Below are 18017 nucleotides of genomic sequence, written 5' to 3' on the forward strand. Positions count from 1 at the left end.
AGACTTATTTAATGAATACTGAACACCCTAAAGCCAATATAAAAGCATATGTTTAACCAGTATACAATCAAAATATAATAATGTCTACAAAATGGTAGCATGGTGATGCAGTAATCCTTGCTGCTGCCTCCAACAGCTTGTTTTTCCAGTTGGGTTCCTGGTTAGAATTCCTTCTGTGCACAGTGTGCATGTACTTCCTGTGTCCATGTGATTGTTCACCAGATCCCCTGGTATCCTCCCTCACACCCAAGTTGTGGCATACATAAACTGACACTCTGTGTGTGTGTGTGTGTGTGTGTGTGTGTGTGTGTGTGTGTGTGTGTGTGTGTGTGTGTGTGTGTGTGTGTGTGTGTATATACGTGTGTATTGCATTCCATATGTAGGCATGTCTTGCAATGGACTGGCATACTATTCAGAAGTCGCTCCCTGCCTTAAGTCCACCGTGCCAGAACCCATTTTGGTTACCACTACGACCATGAAAAAGACGCAACAAGTGACAACACGTGTGTACATACTATACGTTTTTAATGGGTTCCATTCACCCTATCAACAAGGTGAATTGTTGAAGTGCAAAAGATACGGTACAGCTGATCAAGTGTATCACATTGTGTTGCTGTGCAAGATCACAGTACAGTGGGGACTTGGGACTTGACCCTTTTCTCCACTGCAATGTCATCTCAGAGTTGGCATGTATAATTAGCTATAGGTGTGGAGTGCAGGGGGTTGTCCCCCTGCAGAAAAAAAAATAAAAAAAAAAAAAGATTTCTTTTTTGTTCTAATCTGTCTAATTTGATGGATCGACTGCTCAAATCTTTAGAATTCGAACAGTTTTGAGTGTGTGACTGGTGTTCAATGTTTTAATAGTTCAAATGTCCGTCATACACTTGTTTTTAATTTATACACTGCACTCATTTCTACTCCCTTCAACTCAAAAAATAAATAAATAAATAAATAAATAAATAAAACTATGCTCATTTCATTAAAAGACTCTACCTGCTGTATGATATGCACGAGAGAGACAGAGACAATATCAGTGTTATGATACTGGTATAGAAATAAATCAAGTCAAATAGATAAGTTACACAATCAACCTGATGTTTTAGGCATCCCATAAATGTAATTGAACATAGTCAGGACTTACTTCCAAACTAGCATATTTCATCGATCCTGGAGCATTTCCACCATCACAAAACTTTGTTGTACAATGCAATTTAGAAGGCTTGGTTACAAAAAACTCATCCAGATTAATTGACTTTTCGCCATCTGCACCATCAGCAGCTGAAACTACAAGAGAAAAAAAGTTACACGACTGGCAAGAAAATATGGCAGAATAATGGACTGGTTTTCTGCAAAGGAAATGAAAACAGGTACACATTCACAGAAAGACATTAGTACTTGCATATCAAACAAACATGTACAATGTGTTGGGGGGAGGGGGTCAAACACAAAGAACAAAGAAGCATTCTCTCCATCAGCTTCCACATTTATGTTTTCTTGATGGCTGTTTATTTCCGCTTACTTGTACATAACAGTACTGATAAAGCAACCAATTGCAGACGCAGTCCATATTGCCATTAACAGTGCAAGAATCACCGACAGTTACTATACTTTTTATTTTATTAGAGTAAGTGAAACACAGTCACTGGATAATAGGTTAATGAGATGACCGTGGTCAGCAGGAAGTTGAAAGAGAAGGACAGGGAGACATGGAGTAGAAGCACAAAGAGGACCTTTAAGTGTTGTGTGGTATGCATTCTGTGCAGTGTGTGTGCGTCTGCGTGTGGGTGTGCGTATATATTAATAAATAAATAAAGAGAACATACCTAAATGAGAAAAGTACAGCTGTATAAAATCTTACCATAACAGTAGATGTCCTTCCCTTCACTGTTGGCAGTATTCCTTACAGTACAGATCCCTTGCTTTGGGCAAACTGACGTCCAGTCCAGTCAATATACCAAAGCCTTGGGTTGTAATAAGGACGTTGCATGCCACATGTATGCTCCCCATGCATGGTGTAGGGCATAGAGGTGACGTATGAACATACAATCTTCAGAAATGAAAAGCCCCAGTTCAGTGAGAAAGAGAGAAACATGTGCATCCAGAAGAAGAAAGAAACGGGGAAGGAAGAGAATACTGCAACAGTGAAGTAAAGGACATCTACTGTTATGATAAGATTTTAAACAACTGCACTATGTTCTTCTATATCACTGTTGCAGTATTCCTCACAGTAGGGAAAGTACAAAAGTTCAGGAGGAAAGGTGGGAGAAGGAAGATTCAGCAGAGCCTTCAAGAAAGCCATGCAGGATAGCCATGTCAAATCCAGCCCTAGACCTGGAAACCACATTCAGCTTATAGTGCTTGGTAGAAGTGTACACAAAAGCCAAGCAACTGCCTCAAGGATGGAATTGGTATACAATCCTTTGAAAAGGAACCAAAAGGAGCCACAGCTCTGATAGAATGAGCTTTAACAGAAGGGCCCCCCCCCCCCCCAAAAAAAAAAAAAAAAAACAGCAACAAAAGGAAATGGCCTTGGATTTCCATGAAGAAACGGTTTGTTTAGAAACAGCCAAACCCAAAGACCTAGGACAAAAGGAAACAAGAAGTTGCTCAGATTTATGAGCAGCTTTAATTTCATCCAAGTATCTAAGTTGTCTATGCAAATCCAGGGTGTCTAGAACGTTATCACTAGCAGACTGAGCAGAAGGGAAAAAAGTGGGCAAATGTATAGACTACGAGACAACTCACTAAATCACCTTGGGCATAAAAGAAGGATTAGTACAAAGATACACCCTGTCCTTATGAAAAACTAAAAAAGGATGTACAGCCATAAGGGCCTGCAGCTCAGACACCTCTCTGGCTGACTTAAGGGCCAAACGAACAATCTGCCAAGAACAATGCTGTAAAGAAGCTAACTGCTGGCTCAAAAGGAGTCTGAACTTTTCCAAAACAAAATTAAGGTTCCAGCAAGGAGAAACAGGCTTCCTGGGGGGCTAATATGAAGGATGTCTTTAAGGAATAGTCAAACCTCAAGTCTAGAAGCCAAATAAGTCAAGGCAGATAAGCAGAAATGTCTGACAGGTAGGTTTAACAGAACAGCAATGAATAATGCACACAAATAAGAGAACCAAAGGAACCTTACACAGAAAATCCAACAAGTTATGAGCAAGACACCAAACAGAAAATTTCTTCCATTTGGATAAATAAGATTTCCTGGTAGTGGGTTTCTTGGCCTTCTGCAGAACTCAAAGCACATCCTCAGAAAAAAAGGAGTCTAAAAAGGATCAAAACCACATCACTCAAAGGATCAGCTGAAGGTTGGACAAGTGGGGATGGATGGGGGGACCCCCTTGTAGTGTGAGTAGGTTCAATCTGTGAGGCAAATTGTGATTCCCTGTAGCTAAATGCAGAAGTGGAAACCAATGTGGTCTGGACCAAAAAGGAGTCACCAACAAGAATTTGGCAGAGACTGACCATCTTGAACAAGACCCTTGGTATGACAGGAAGGGGAGGGAAGGCATAAAGAAACATCGCCTTCCAGGAAAAAGATATGGCATTCACCCTCCAAGCTAGAGGATATGGAACACTGGTGCAAAACACAAGCTGTCTGATTGGAGGAGGAGGCAATAAGATCTACATGAGGAGCACCCCACTGAAGGATAATTTCCAGAAACACGTCTCTGTGAAGCATCCACTCGTATGTGTTATGGACCTGCTCAGAGTCTGCCACAATATTCTGAAGAAATGTAAACCATCTGAAGAGTCACCTGATATTAAACAGCTAGATCCCAAACCTGACAAGCTAGTCTGCACGAGAGTTAAGACGGTCTGCGTGTCCCCTTGCTTGTTGATGAACCATATCACTCTGGTATGGTCTGTGAAGATTTTTTTGAGGGGCCCTGGTAGGAAAAGATAATGGAAGGTCTGAAGCTCTCATCTCCGATACTGATATGGTCCTTCCAGTAACATTGGCACCAAAGGCCTCAACCTTTACAGGGCCAAAGGAAGCTCCCCACTCCATAGATGGGGCATCCAAAGAGTTCCTGAGAGGTGCCTGTAGGCTGAAAAGGAAGCTCTGTGTTGAGAGACAGCTGACAAATCCACCACTGGAGCTCTAGCTTGAGACATGAGAAAAGAGGAATCAGAAAGTCTAAAAGATGAGAATGTCGATGCAAGACTGACGTGAGGAACCAGTGAAGCTTCTGGAATTATAGATAAACTCACTAAACTAGGTATAAATCCCTATGTCACAAGATGGGTTGCCAACTGGCTTACTGCAAGAACCCACAATGTGAAAGTAGCAGACTCCAAATCAGACTTCAGACCAGTGACAAGTGGAGTACCACAAGGTTCAGTCTTGGGTCCTCTCCTGTTTGGTATCTACTTCTCTGAAGTACAGGCCAACACAGAAGGTCTTTGGCTAACTAAATTTGCAGATGACTGCAAACTAGGAGCCATAATTGAAGCTCCTAACGATGTGGACATCCTACAAAAGGGCCTCACTGAGACAGATGCCTGGTGTCAAAGACATGGTCTCAAGCTCAATGCCAAAAAGTGCATTGTCATCCCCTCTGGTAAAAATTCTGTACCCATGAACTACCACATAGGCGGTAGTCTACTTAACACCGAAAGTGTGATAAGAGACCTTGGGACACAGGTGGACAGTAGTCTCTCCTTTGATAATCACATTGCCAAAGTGGTCAGGAAATCCTTCTATGTGGCACACCTCATCACAAAAGTTTTCTCATCCAGAAAAAGAGGTCGTTGTTCCCCTCTACTCATCACTCAGACCCATTATAGACTACAACTCCCCTTTTGGTATGTACCTCCCAAGACCTCTACAACAACTGGAAAGGCCGCAAAAATATCTCACAAAGAGGATTACTGGCCTTAAACAGATGCCTTACGCTAACAATCTCAAAAAACTCAAGCTTTACTCCGTCGCATATCACCTACTCAGAAGCGATCTCTGCCTAACATACAAAGCTATGTCAAACACAGAGCTGTTGGACATGCTCCACTTAAAGAAATCCCTCCGAGCTACACGCTCTAGGGACCTAAACCTTGTCACCACAATAAACTGAACATGCTGGAGGGATAGATTCCTGTCCCAGAGACTTCCCATACTCTGGAACAGACTACCTATGTCTAACAGAGCTCCTCATTAGCACTCTTCAAGAAAAATCTTGATGATTGGATGGGTAATAGGAAATTCACCCCGGGGATCACTTCTGTGGTTCTGTTTGACAGGGGCACAAGAAAATAATTTTCTTGGGTGGCAAAAGCCAGGGTACATTTTTGGCTAGGCTTGTATAGGCCCTAGGGCCAATAGCCTAGTACCTACCTATGAACCTATGTGAAGCCTGGCCACAGGAAGCATAGGAATGGTGGAGGTCATGAATCCCAGGGCCCTAAGAAATTCTCTGGCATTAATAAAGACCAAAGGAAGAAGGGACTGAAAGAATGCAATCAGAGTCAGCGCTTCAAGAGGAGGCAAGGATGCCAGCATTGGAATAGTCTAGAGCCTACACCTGAGAAAAACATGATCTTGAAAAGGAGTCAGGAAGGATTTTTACAAGTTAACTGTAAACCCCAGGCTTTGCATAAGACAAACCGTATAGTGAAGACTTGTAAAAGATATGCGACCAGGAGCCAAAGGACTTATTTTATATTATATTGTTAGCGCTTTCGTTCAAGATAAATACATGAACTTCTTCAGACAAGTGACAATTGCATTTCCAATCATTTAAATAACCCACATTCAAGTCACATGACAACAAAGAAACACATACATATCCCCTTCCCAAGATCTTAAATATGCAAAAAGTATATAAATAAATAAAAAAATATATACATTAGCAAAGTATACATATAAAAATACATAAATATAACAGTCAAATATACCAAACCCAAATACACGTCATCTATCCAAACTTATTAATTTTAGCAAACAGTAAATAGAACTCAAATTGTTCAAGCCAGGATAATTATATGCATTTAACCTAACTTGCCACAAAAGTTCCTGCCTATCCAATTTTAAAACCAAAGGACAACCCCTAAACGTCAGAGTCAACCTGGTCTATGACTCTAAACTTAAAACAGCAACCTGGGTTTAATAACGCATGCTTTGCTGAAGCGTTCAAAGACTTCCCTCTATCAGTACTAAAAATGTTTTCATAAATTTGCTCTCTAGACCTGCGTTCAGTTTTTCTCCCACAAAAACTTTCACATGCCTGGCACTTGGCTAAATAATTAATAGCCTTAGAATTACAGTTAAATCTACTCTTGGTGGTGAATTTCTGATTCCCTACTAAGTGTTCCACCAATATCAATGCATTTGCAATTCAAGCATGCATCACACAAACATACCCTGGTGCCTAACACTAGGTGCACTTTTCCTTTCTAAAATACATTTCAAATTAGATCCCCTCTTAAGATTAAATTTAGGTTGCCCATCTAGTCTTATTCTAATACTAAAATGCAACAAAAGACACCAGTTTTTGGTCATAGTTTAGACTCTGATGAGTTAAGGGAAATTATGTTTCTTAGTTCTATCATGTGACTTTAATATTGGGTATTTAAATGATTGGAAATGTAATTGTCACTTGTCTGAAGTTGTTCATGTATTTGTCTTGAACGAAAGCACTAATACAATATAAAATAAGTCCTTTGCAATTCTTTTTAGTTGTTGGAATTTTTAGGTAAGTTAGTCTCTCTCAGTATAGTGAAGATGTCGAAACTAAATCTCTGAACAGGAATCCTGAATGAGCAGGTTACCAGATAAGGAAAGATCTGTATTTCCTTCATCCTGCAGAAAGCAATCACAGCAATGCAGCATTTGAAGTCCCTTGGGACAGTAGTGAGGCCACGGGCAAAGCAGATAATTGAAAATGCAAAAAAAGCAACAAAGAAACATGAAAATTTCCTGAAAAGGGAAAAAAATGGGAATATTAACATAGGCATCCTTAAGATCCTGCAAGACTAGGAAAGCCTGAGGAAGAAGGGGAAACGAGGTTCAAAGGGATAACATTCAAAAGGAAGGAACTTTCACAAAGGTGTTGAGCTGGAACAAATCCAGAATGGGTCATCGGGTGCCTTCTTTCATGGGAACCAGGAACATTCTGAAAAAATCCCTTCTCCTTTGGTGAAGTCAAGATTGCTTGGATGGTTCCCTTGAGACAAAAGGCTCTGAAGAACATCTGGATAAAAGGGAAGCTGTTCCTGAGGAGGTTGAGGAATGCCCAATAAAGGGGGAGGAATTTTGAAACAATGCAATACCTCTAATGAAGGATAGAAAGAACCAAAGAGTCCTGAGTGATTTGCAACCAATTTGGAAGGGACAGAGAAAAAGTTAGAGGAACTTGGCTGAGGAGGGAGGGAAGAAGACAGACAGAACCTGGCCTGTCCGGAAAGAGAGGCTTCTGAGCTGTAGCAGTCTGAGTAGTCTTAGCACCGGGAGCCCTTCTACCGCCCTTTTTACCTTTGGGAGGAGGGCAAGATGGTCTACGGATAAAGGCAGACTTGGTAAGGTAATTTTCTGATATTTGGGAAAAGAGGACACAAAAATGCATTTCAATTCCTGCAAAGCCTTACCCTTTCCTTTAAGAGATTTAAAAAGCTCAGCATTAGCAGAGCCACACAGATTTTTATTGTCAAGAGAAGCATCCATCAGCTTGGCCTTGAACAGGCAGAGGCTGAAGATGAAGCCAGGAGTAACTCCTTAACACAAAACCAAAAGCAGCAGCTCTAGACAAACATCAGCTGCATGATGCAACATTTAATGGAATGGCGAGCCACTTAAGAACAAAGTGTGTTGAAGCCTTCCCTTAAGAATCAGGAAGATCTAAAATAACCTGAAAAGCCTGAGAGAAAAGAGCCAGAACATACCTGGCCAAAGTGGGTCTGAGAATTGCCAGCCCTGAAGGCCAGAGTAGCAGCACTACACACTTTCTTACTCAACCTCTCCATAGTTCTGCTTACCTTATCAGAGGGGAGCAGCTGAGTAAAAGGCAAAAACTAAGAGGATTTATCAGGAGAGACAGAAATAACAGAAGGCTGAGCTGAGGGACATTTGTAAAGAAAATTGCTATCATCAGACACCTTATAAAAACGATCAGGCTTTTTAGGAGCCATGGGGTGGGTAACAGGAGCATGGGAAGCTGCAAAAAATGCATCCAATGAGGCATTAAGAACAGGAGGAACAGCAGAGGGCTTGGGAGACCGCATTTGAAGGAGTTCATAATACCTCCTTTAAGCATCAGAAACCTGGGCACAATCTCCTTAAACTTCATCATACAGTAAACATCACCAAAGGAGATCTCCTCAAAAGGAGAATCAGGACTAATAGAATCCTCTTCCACCAAACCATAATCCAAGGGCAAGGGAGTCTGGGAGGAACAGGCAAGAGAGTCCTCATCAGAATCTGCTTCTGCATTAGATTAAACTTGCTCCCTGGGCTTCTTAAGAGCAGTAGAGGACCAAAAGGGAGCAGGAACAGAGACTCCCTGAGGAGGCTTCAAGCCATAAGGACACTGAACAAACCCTGTGTAAAATCCTGTCAATCACTCCGAAGATCCTTAGAAAGTGGAGAAATATGCTTAATCATTTGTTTCTTTTTTTAAAAGGATGTCAGCTCTAGCTATTTTAGGCAGCTCAAACAACTGCCTACACACAATAAGCATAGTGGGACTCTAATCCCTAACTGGGATTTACATAACACCCCTAGGTCTTGTGGAAATAATCAGCTGCGGTTCCCCCTGAACATCCAAAATGGCAGTCTCCAGAGCCTCTGGGGACGCGTGAGAAGCAGAGTTCATATAGGCCTCCAAAGAAGTCGTGGCAGAGGAATCCAACTGAAAAACCAGGCAGTCCTCTGGGTTTTTACTAGCCTCGACAGAAAGATGTCCAGTGGAGGCGGTACAGCAAAAGAATCAGACCCAATTTTCTTGGTCGTCTTCTTTGTAGATGACTGGGTCAGGGCAATTCTGCCATAGTACCTTAAGCAAACAATTTAAGATGTTGTTTCTCTACTTAAATAGCTGAAGAGGAGAGCAGACTATGCAAAGTTTCTGGGACAAATGCCTGGCAAACAGAACACGATGTATAGTCATGAGAAGCACCGAAGCCAAACAAACACTACTTATGACGGTACTTATGGGAAATCTGCCTCCCACACTGGCATTTCCCCTTTCTGGCTGACGAGTATACCAACAACCAGCAAAATACAAAAGAAAACCCCAATGTAGCACTAATCTGAAAACTGCTTGGCAACCAGCAGAAGAAAGAGCATTCAGATCGATGACCAAAGATGATTTCGGACCAAAGATGATTTCGGACTGCAGCAAAGAAGTTCTTAGGATGGTACGTCACCTTTGTGCCCTATATCATGCATGGGAAGCATGTGTGTGATGTACATTGTCCCTATTACAATCTCTGAGGCTTTGGTACACTGTCTCAATGCTGTAATGCCCTAGGCAAGGGATCCCTACTGTAAGGAATACTGCAACAGTGATAAAGGACATCTAGTGAGTCAGTGATGTCAAATGTTATTTATTCTGAGGACATAAGCTCTAGTGAGTTTAGAAACTTTACCACAGTATGTCAAACGTTGAAAGGACACGCAAACTACATTCAGAATTCAATATTTTACAGAGATATGCTCAACTTCCAAGTAAATGAGGTTTCAGAATTAAAAGTCACAATAAAACTACAGACTATTGTTCAGAAACATTTTAAACAAGAGAAGCTATTTCGTTTGAGTCAGCATGCATTTCTATTGCTAGTGGAATATGACCCATTTTTAGCAGAGGCCTGGAGGAAAAATATCCACAATATTTAAAACAAATACAGAAGATGTAGACACAGGATAAAGTATGTTATGCAGTTAAGTACATACTAGAGAAAATGATAACATTATGTATTTAACAGCATGTACAAATGACTGCAGTCAAACACTAGGACAGAAAAACAAAAAGCATAAAATATACAATAAATACAAAGCATGTGGAAGAAAAACAACTTAACAGGCAACTTTAATTTCTGTGACTCGGCAGTAGAATTGTAGCATGAACAAAAGGTTATTATGTACAGACTAGAGAGAGAATGCAACAAAACGAAGGGAAGGAATTGTGGCGAGGTAGTCATATGGGGATGAAATCAGGCATATTGGCAAGACCAATAACACAGTTCCAGTACCAGTTAGGACATAGTGGATTTTCAATCAATTCCTGAAGAAGCCTGTTAAGAAATCAGAGTGCTATGGTCAACTTGTTCCAAAGTTTATAACACTGGAAAATAGTAATGTCTTTCAGCTTTTCCCGATTAGGGGTCACCACAGCAGATCTCCGGTCCACTAATTGGCAGTGGATTTTTACGGTGCCGAGCTGACAGCCCGACACCCAACCCTCGAAGAAGGAACATCCATTCTCGCACCTACCTTCATGTCTTTAGGCATCACTCTACCGTGGGGAGAACATGCAGACTCCACACAGAAGGCACTCCAGCAGAGAATCGAACAGAAGAACCTCTTGCTGTGAGGCGACAACGCTAACCACTGCACCACTATAACACTGGAAAATAATAAGTTGAATAGTACAGTTTTGTACCTACCATAAATGTATATGTTCGAGTGCTAATACAGCTGCAGTCATAACAGATGGGTTCTCCTGCCGTCAGGAGGGTCCCCGGTCGGCCGAATTCCAAATTCTAGGTCCTGCGTCTGTTTTCATCGCCTCTTCCCTGACGTCAGAGCGACAGGGGTACAAAAGAACCAGCCTATGCCATTTTCTTCAGATTTTCTTGCCCCAGATGTCAGGTGCTCCCAGAAGGAAGGCAATACATAAATTTGTGTAATAAAGCAATGCCATATAATCAAAATACAGTAGTGCAAGCAAATACATCAAGAATTAATACCCCAATCAGGTTGCATGAGGAGGTGTTAGCCAATAGGCCTGTCCCAAGAGGGGAAGGAGGGAGGGAAACCTTGACCGCAGCTGTATTAGCACTCGAACATCTACATTTATGGTAGGTACAAAACTGTACGATGTTCATCGTGCATACAGCTGCAGTCATAACAGATAGGTAGAATCCCAAAGCTAAGAAAGGGGTGGTAGGCACTAGGTGAAACTAGGAGGAGCCAGAATGCCCTGCAAGACTGCAGTGGTAAAGCCCGCTCTAGATTTGGAGTATAATGGAAGGTGGTAGTGCTTGGAGAAGGTATGCACAGAACTCCAAGTGGCTGCTTCCAAAATATCTTTGGTAGGAACTCCTCTGAGAAAAGCTGCAGAGGTAGCCGTGGCCCTTGTGGAGTGAGATCTGATGCCTGTAGGTACAGTTTTGCCATGAAAAGAATAGCAAAAGCATATGCAGTGGGCTATCCATTTTGAGATTGTCTGTTTGGAAATTGGCTTTCCTTGAGCTCCTATAGCACAGGACACAAAGAGCTGTTCTGATTTTCTGAAAGGCTTTGTTCTGTCCAAATAATAACGCAGTTGTCTGTGGATGTCCAAGGAATGTAGTAATCTCTCCCCTTTGTTTTGAGGATTAGGATAAAAGGTAGGTAAGTGTATAGCCCGATTCAAAGCTACCCTGGATACCACTTTTGGCATAAAGGATGGGTTGGTTCGTAAGGAAACTCTGTCCTGATGGAAGATTATAAAAGGCTGCACAGCCATGACAGCTTGTAGTTCCGATACCTTACGAGCTGAGGTAATAGCCAGAAGGAAAGCTGTTTTCCAGGACAAATATTGCAAATCTGATGAGGCAGCTGGCTCAAAAGGAGGCAAGATCAGCTTTTCTAGAATGAAATTGAGATCCCAAGCAGGTATTGGCTGTTTCCTTGGGGGTTTTAGATTCTTAGCCCCTCTGAGGAACTGTCTTAAGAGGGGGTGAGAGAATAAGGGTGGATCAGTGTTGTATTCTGCAGAAATGGCTGAGGCATGGATTTTGATGGAGAATGAAAGTCCACTGCTTAGCAGCTCAGCTAGATACTGTAATATTTGAGGTAAATTCAGTTTTTCAGGATCCTGGCCCTTTTTCTCATTCCAGACACAAAACCGTTTCCATTTTGTGGAGTAAACTTTTCTAGTAGACTGCCTTCTGGCCTCCAAAATGACATCCTGCACCTCCTTGGTGAGTAGGGTCTGTTGTGATGCTAAGGAATCTTCCATGCGGCTAGATTGAGTGTTTTTAACTGACTGTGAAGAGTTTTGAAGCTGTGCTGAGTCAGAAGAGGCATTAGAGGCAGGGTCCATGGTGGGGAATGCGTCAGGCTCCTCAGGAGTGGGTACCAGTGTTGTCTTGGCCAGTCTGGAGCAATGAGAATCATCTTTGGTCTGTCTGCTCTGGTTTTAATAGACGTTTGGGCAGCAGAGGAAGAGGTGGGAAGGCATAAACTGTCATTGATGTCCAACTGAAAGAGAGAGCGTCCACTCTCCAGGCCTTTGGATGAAAAATCCTTGAGCAGAATTTTGTCAATTGGTGACTTTTGTGGGAGGCAACGAGATCTATGTCTGGCCTTCCCCATACTTGAATTATCTCTGTAAAAACTTGAAAATGCAACTTCCATTCATGTGAATCTGTCATATTTCTGCTTAGGTTGTCTGCCAGCGTGTTTTCCTTGCCTGGCAAGTACTGTGCTTGTAGTTCGATTTGTAAGTCCAGGGCCATGTTCCAAAGTGACATGGCCAGTCTCCATAGGGCGTATGAATGGGTTCCTCCCTGTTTGTTTATGTACCACATTACTGTGGTGTTGTCCGTCCTTATCAATAGTTGATCTGGTTGCAGAAGGTCTTTGAAAGCTATAATAGCATTTATTACTGCTAGCATTTCCTTTTGATTGATGTGAAGGTGCTTTTCTTTTTAGGGCCATTTGCCCTGAATGCACCGATCTGTCATGTGCACCCCCCCCAGGTGTAGTCCGAGGCGTCTGTTGTGATGACTTGATTTACTTGAGGCTTGCTGAATGGGAGACCTGTGTTTGTTTGGCATGATCGAGACCACCACAGAAATTCCTTTTGAAGACATGGAATTAGTGGTATTATTGTTTCCAAACTGTGGCTGTGTTGAGACCATAGGTTTTTCAGGTACCATTGAAGTTTCCTCATATGCAGCTTTGCACATGGGATTAGTAAGATGCAAGATGTCATGAATCCCAGAGCCTGCAGGATTTTCCTTGTAGTCAGCCTGGTGCAATTTGCTAGTGTTCTGAAGTATTGAGTTAGTTACCTCTGCTTCTCTGGCGTGAGGTAGGCCATCTGGGTGTTTGTGTCCAAGTTGGTACCCAGGAAAATTATTTTCCCTAGAGGGTATTAGCCTTGATTTCTTTTTGTTGACTGTGTATCCCAGAGAATTCAACAACATTATTACATAAGCCAGATGTTTCAGAAGAATGTGCTTGCTGTCCGCTTGGATCAGGCAGTCGTCCAAATATGGGTATATTTGTATCCCTTGAAGTCTGCAGTAGGCAATTACTGATGCCAGGCATTTCGTGAATACTCTGGGCGCAGTAGATAAGCCAAAGGGCAATGCAAAAAATTGATAATGGGTTGAACCTGCAAGAAATCTGAGATATCTTCTGCAATTTTATCTGGTTGGGACATGCAGGTATGCCTCCTTGAGGTCCAATGTTACCAGCCAAGACTCCTTGCCCAGCATGGGAAAAAGCTGCTGTAGAGTGAGCATCTTGAATTTTGGTACGAGTAGAAATGTGTTTAGGATGGATAGGTCCAAAATAGGTCTCCAATCTTTTCCCTTCCTTGGTACCAGGAATAGTCTGGAATAAAAACCTTGACCTTGTTCGTGCGTAGGTACCTCTTGAATAGCTTTCATGTCTATGAGATCTGAAATTTGTCTTTGTGCCTCTGCCCTTTGATTGTGTGGCAGGTTTGGCATGCCTCTCATTTTCGGAAGGGTGTGAAAATGGAATCTGTAGCCTCTGTTTATAATGTCCAGGATCCATTTGTCTTGTGACAATATGCCAATTTTTTGAAAATAATGCCAGTTTTCCGCCTATGGGTGCTGCCATTTGAGTCTTGCTTGGCATGCAAAGGGGAAAGTCATTGGGCTTGCTTTCTGAATGGTTGCGAGTTATCCTCACCACCTCTTGGTGTAGGAGCTTGCCATTGTCTGCCTCTAAACGATCCTTGGGATTGCCCTCTGCCCCTCGGGCGCCTGCATTTACCTCTTTGGGGTCTGTCCGTGGCTGGAAAGGACCAATTTTTGGAAGGCCAATTTCTACTGAAACGTGGGGGTTGTACCTGTAGAAAATCTTTCACTGCTTGCATTGATTTAGCCTTTTCCTCCATTTTCCTTAATACCTCCTCAGCATTAGCACCAAATAATACATCCTTTTGTAGAGGGACATCTTGTAATTTAGCTTTGACATGATCTGGTAAGGTTTGTTCCTTGAGCCAGGCATGTCTGCGTATGACTGATCCTGTAACAGCAGCTCTACATGAGGTCTCTAGAACATCAAAACCACATTGTAAGGTATGTTTACACACTTGTTCTGCACTATGCATCAAATCCTGCAACTCCTTCAAGTCTGGTTGTTCAGGTTGTGACATTTTACTTCTCAATTGTGATAACAGAAACTGTTGGTACTTTAGCATATGGAAGTGACAATTTAATGCCCTCATGGTTAAGGTGGCTGAGGTATATACCTTTTTGCCCCACCTTTCTAAGGATCTGGAATCTATCTCAAAAGGTAAAGGATTTTTAGCAGTGGAGGCCTTAATTTCCTTGGGGCCCTGTGAGATGGTTTCTGGGTCAGCAGCATAGCTTTTGTACAGAAATTGGTGCGAGTCAGGAACCCTGTAGTACCTGTCAGGCTTGACTGGGGCTGGAGGTAGAGAACCCGGGTTAAGGCAGGCCTCCGAGTACACATCATCTAGGTATGTCCAAGACAGGAGGTATAGCCAGAGGCCTGTGCTGAGGTAGCAAGAGAAATTCCCTCAGCCTTTTCTTGGAATCTGAATAATCTTGGCCTTCCCAGTGGAAGTGTTCCCTTAAGGTATGCAAAAGTTTCCCCAAATGAGTAATCCTCTGGGGGGGATACAGAGGGAATGGACTCCTCTGCATCAGAGTCTTCAAAAGGGGAGTAAGAATGTTCCTGTTCATCAGAGTGCTCTGATATAATGAAGCCCTGATCAGAGGAGGGGGATTCTTCCTCCACTCTGGGCCTTTTGTCCGGGGGGGGGTTTGAGAACCCCTGATAAGAGTAAATAAATCCTCAGCCATTTTAAGCATCTATTTTTTAGGCATGGGGCCTGGAGATGGGCCCTGTGTAGCTTGTCTCTTAGAATGCATGGCTGCTTTAGACATAGTGAAAGCCTTGATGGAAAAAGAAGAGGAATGTCTGAAGACACCTTGAGAGGAGGTAGATCTGTCCACAATTTGAGATTCCCCGCCAAGAGTGACTTCGGTATCTGTAGTCGGGGTGTGGGCCGAGGAGCCTGCGACCTCAGGCACAGGAGACACCGCCAATGAAGTGTCGTCGGTAGTCAGGGGCTGCGTAGGCGCCTCGCTGAGAACTGGACCACGTGTAGTCAGCTTTGGTGTGGTGTCGGTCCTTATCTTTGCGCTTTTTAGACAAAACTGGAGTCTGAGTATCTGACGACATAATACAGTTAAGTTTTTTGCCAAAATAATGCTGGGCGAACTCCGCCCGACGCTTAATGGTGCGTTTGTTGAATGTAGCACAAAAGCGACAGACTGAGACGTCGTGGTCTGGGCCTAAACAAGGAATACAGAGGGAATGGAAATCCTTATGCGGTATTTGCTTCCCACATGAAATACAATTATTAACTTTGTCTGACATCGGTCTGAGGCAAGAAAAGTTTCCCCAATGGGGTACTTAGCTTTCAAGAAGACTTCGGTTGCAAAATTTTCGTAATTTCAGGAGCTGGCCGACCGGCACTTGCAAACTGCTTCTGCTTCGGGCACCGCGCGGCAAGAAAGACTGGGGAAAATGGCGTTGGCTGGTTCTTTTGTACCCCCTGTCGCTCTGACGTCAGGGAAGAGGCGACGACAACCGACGCCGGACCTAGACTTTGGAATTCGGCCGACCGGGGACCCGCCTGACGGCAGGAGAACCCATCTGTTATGACTGCAGCTGTATGCACGATGAACATCATTGTAGTGGTTCTCTAGATGAAAGCTTTTAACAGTTGAAGGGACTGATCTCTAATACAGCATGACTGCTTACACCACCATTAGCGGGCGGAAGTTACAAGTTTTATACAGGAAACTTAAGTACACATTGCACTTGTAAGGTTGTTCTGACCTGAATGTCAGAGTAAACAGTAAGTTGGCAAAGATGCAGGTTGCATCCAACAGACTGGGAAGCAGGTAGGTGTAAGCTGTTGTCGTTTTTCGGCTTTTCCCGGTTAGGCGTCGCCACAACAGAACTCTGGTCCGCTAATGATTGGCAGTAGATTTTCATGAATGCCAAGGTGCCAGCTCGATGTTCAACCTTCAACAAAGGCACGCCTATTTGCGCATGTCTTTCGAACACCCACCCAACCACGGGGAGTACATGCAGACTCCACACATAAGGAACTCCCCGCACTCCAGCCAAGAATCGAACAGGAGAACCTCTTGCTGTGAGGCAACAACGCTACCGTTGCACCACCACAGAAGTACTAGGTGTAAGCTGTTGTCATTATGAAATCTGAAATCAACATAAAGGATGCTGATTGGGACAGTAATGTTTTCTCGAGGATCAATTGTTCCAGTGAAAGGTGCAGTTCGACCAGTTCTTAATTGAAATCAGTTATATGACCAGCAATTTACAGTCCTCAGAGAGAGCACTAAATGGGGATAAACCGCTGGGCTCTGAGGAGTTAGAAACTTTAATAGTTAAAAAGGTCTTTCTATTCTACTGTTGCAGTATTCATAACATAAGGGATTCCCTGCCAAGGGCTACCTGACATCTGGCCAGTATACCAGCACCTTTTACGACTACCAAGTATGTGGAATGTCGCACAGTAAATGCGACATCCACACACAATTCTCTGAACTTTGCCACCGCCAGTTCGAATGCCATCTATGATTGGCGGTCTGCTCACCCGAGTTGTTTGTTACTGTACCAAGCCATTTCAGGAAAGTGCCTAGTTGGGGTTTTTCCTCTTTCATATTTGCTACTGTGCCTGTGAGGTTTTTTCATGTCACCCAAAAAAGGTAAATGCCAGAGTGGGGAGACAAATTCCACAAAGATAGCCACGACCAGTGCTTGTTTTGCTTAGGGATTACCCATGACCATAAAACATGTTCCATTCGCCAGGCCTTTGTGCCTTAGACTGTGTAGCCAGCTGTCCTCGCTAGGTACTTATCTAGAAAACCAACATCTTAAACATTCAGTGAAAGACACTATGAAGGGTACATCTGGGTCTTCTGCCAAGTTAATTGAGAACAGAAAGATCAAACAAAGTCTGGATCTTTGGCTGCGACTCCATCAGATGTCTCTCTCTAGGACGATGAAGGCCCAGAGATCCATCCGGGTCCTTGGGTCAGATTCTTAATCTGAAACTGGTTCAGAGGTCTTCATGGATCCGATGATAGGCATGTCCTTGGTGGCTCTGCAGACGTTCACGGATGTTCAAGGGAAACAGAGTCGTGATTTCAGAAGGCCCTAGGGAGGCTTCCACAAATACTAGTTAGGGAGGAAGTCCTGACTACAATTATAGAGTGTAGCCCATTTGGCCTTTCCACTTTTCATAAGGTGGATGCATATTAAAAAGAAACAAAACACCAAGCATACCACTTCTACCAGAGATGCATAAAGTGAATGGTAGAGGTTTATCCAAGGCTTAATGCCCTTATGACCCTTTAGCCTCTTTCTGATGTCTCTGCCCCCACTGCATCTTGGACATCTTCACTACAAGAGAGAATTATGAACAGGATTTATTTTGAGGAACAATTTTCTACTGATGATGAATGCTTAGCTTACTCTACCCAGATTCCTTCTCCTCTGCAAGTTTCTCTGAGTTTCTGCCTTATGGATAATTTGTTTCAGCATCCCA

The 18017-nt window shown here is 43.0% G+C and overlaps 1 protein-coding gene across 5 annotated transcripts in view; it reads right to left on the reverse strand.

Moving 5' to 3' along the window:
* Positions 1-18017, reverse strand: part of LOC122787700 (2',3'-cyclic nucleotide 3' phosphodiesterase) — a 228718-nt gene that overhangs the window by 101550 nt on the left and 109151 nt on the right. For all 5 annotated transcript variants that reach the window (XM_044054548.1, XM_044054551.1, XM_044054550.1 and 2 more), the window contains exon 3: positions 1142-1284. In XM_044054548.1, the coding sequence (XP_043910483.1) occupies positions 1142-1284 (143 nt within the window). The remainder of the gene's footprint in view (positions 1-1141; positions 1285-18017) is intronic.

Source organism: Protopterus annectens, chromosome 13.part0 (assembly GCF_019279795.1).
Source record: "Protopterus annectens isolate FY-2018-M chromosome 13.part0, PAN1.0, whole genome shotgun sequence".
In the NCBI taxonomy this organism is placed as follows: Eukaryota; Metazoa; Chordata; order Ceratodontiformes; family Protopteridae; genus Protopterus; species Protopterus annectens.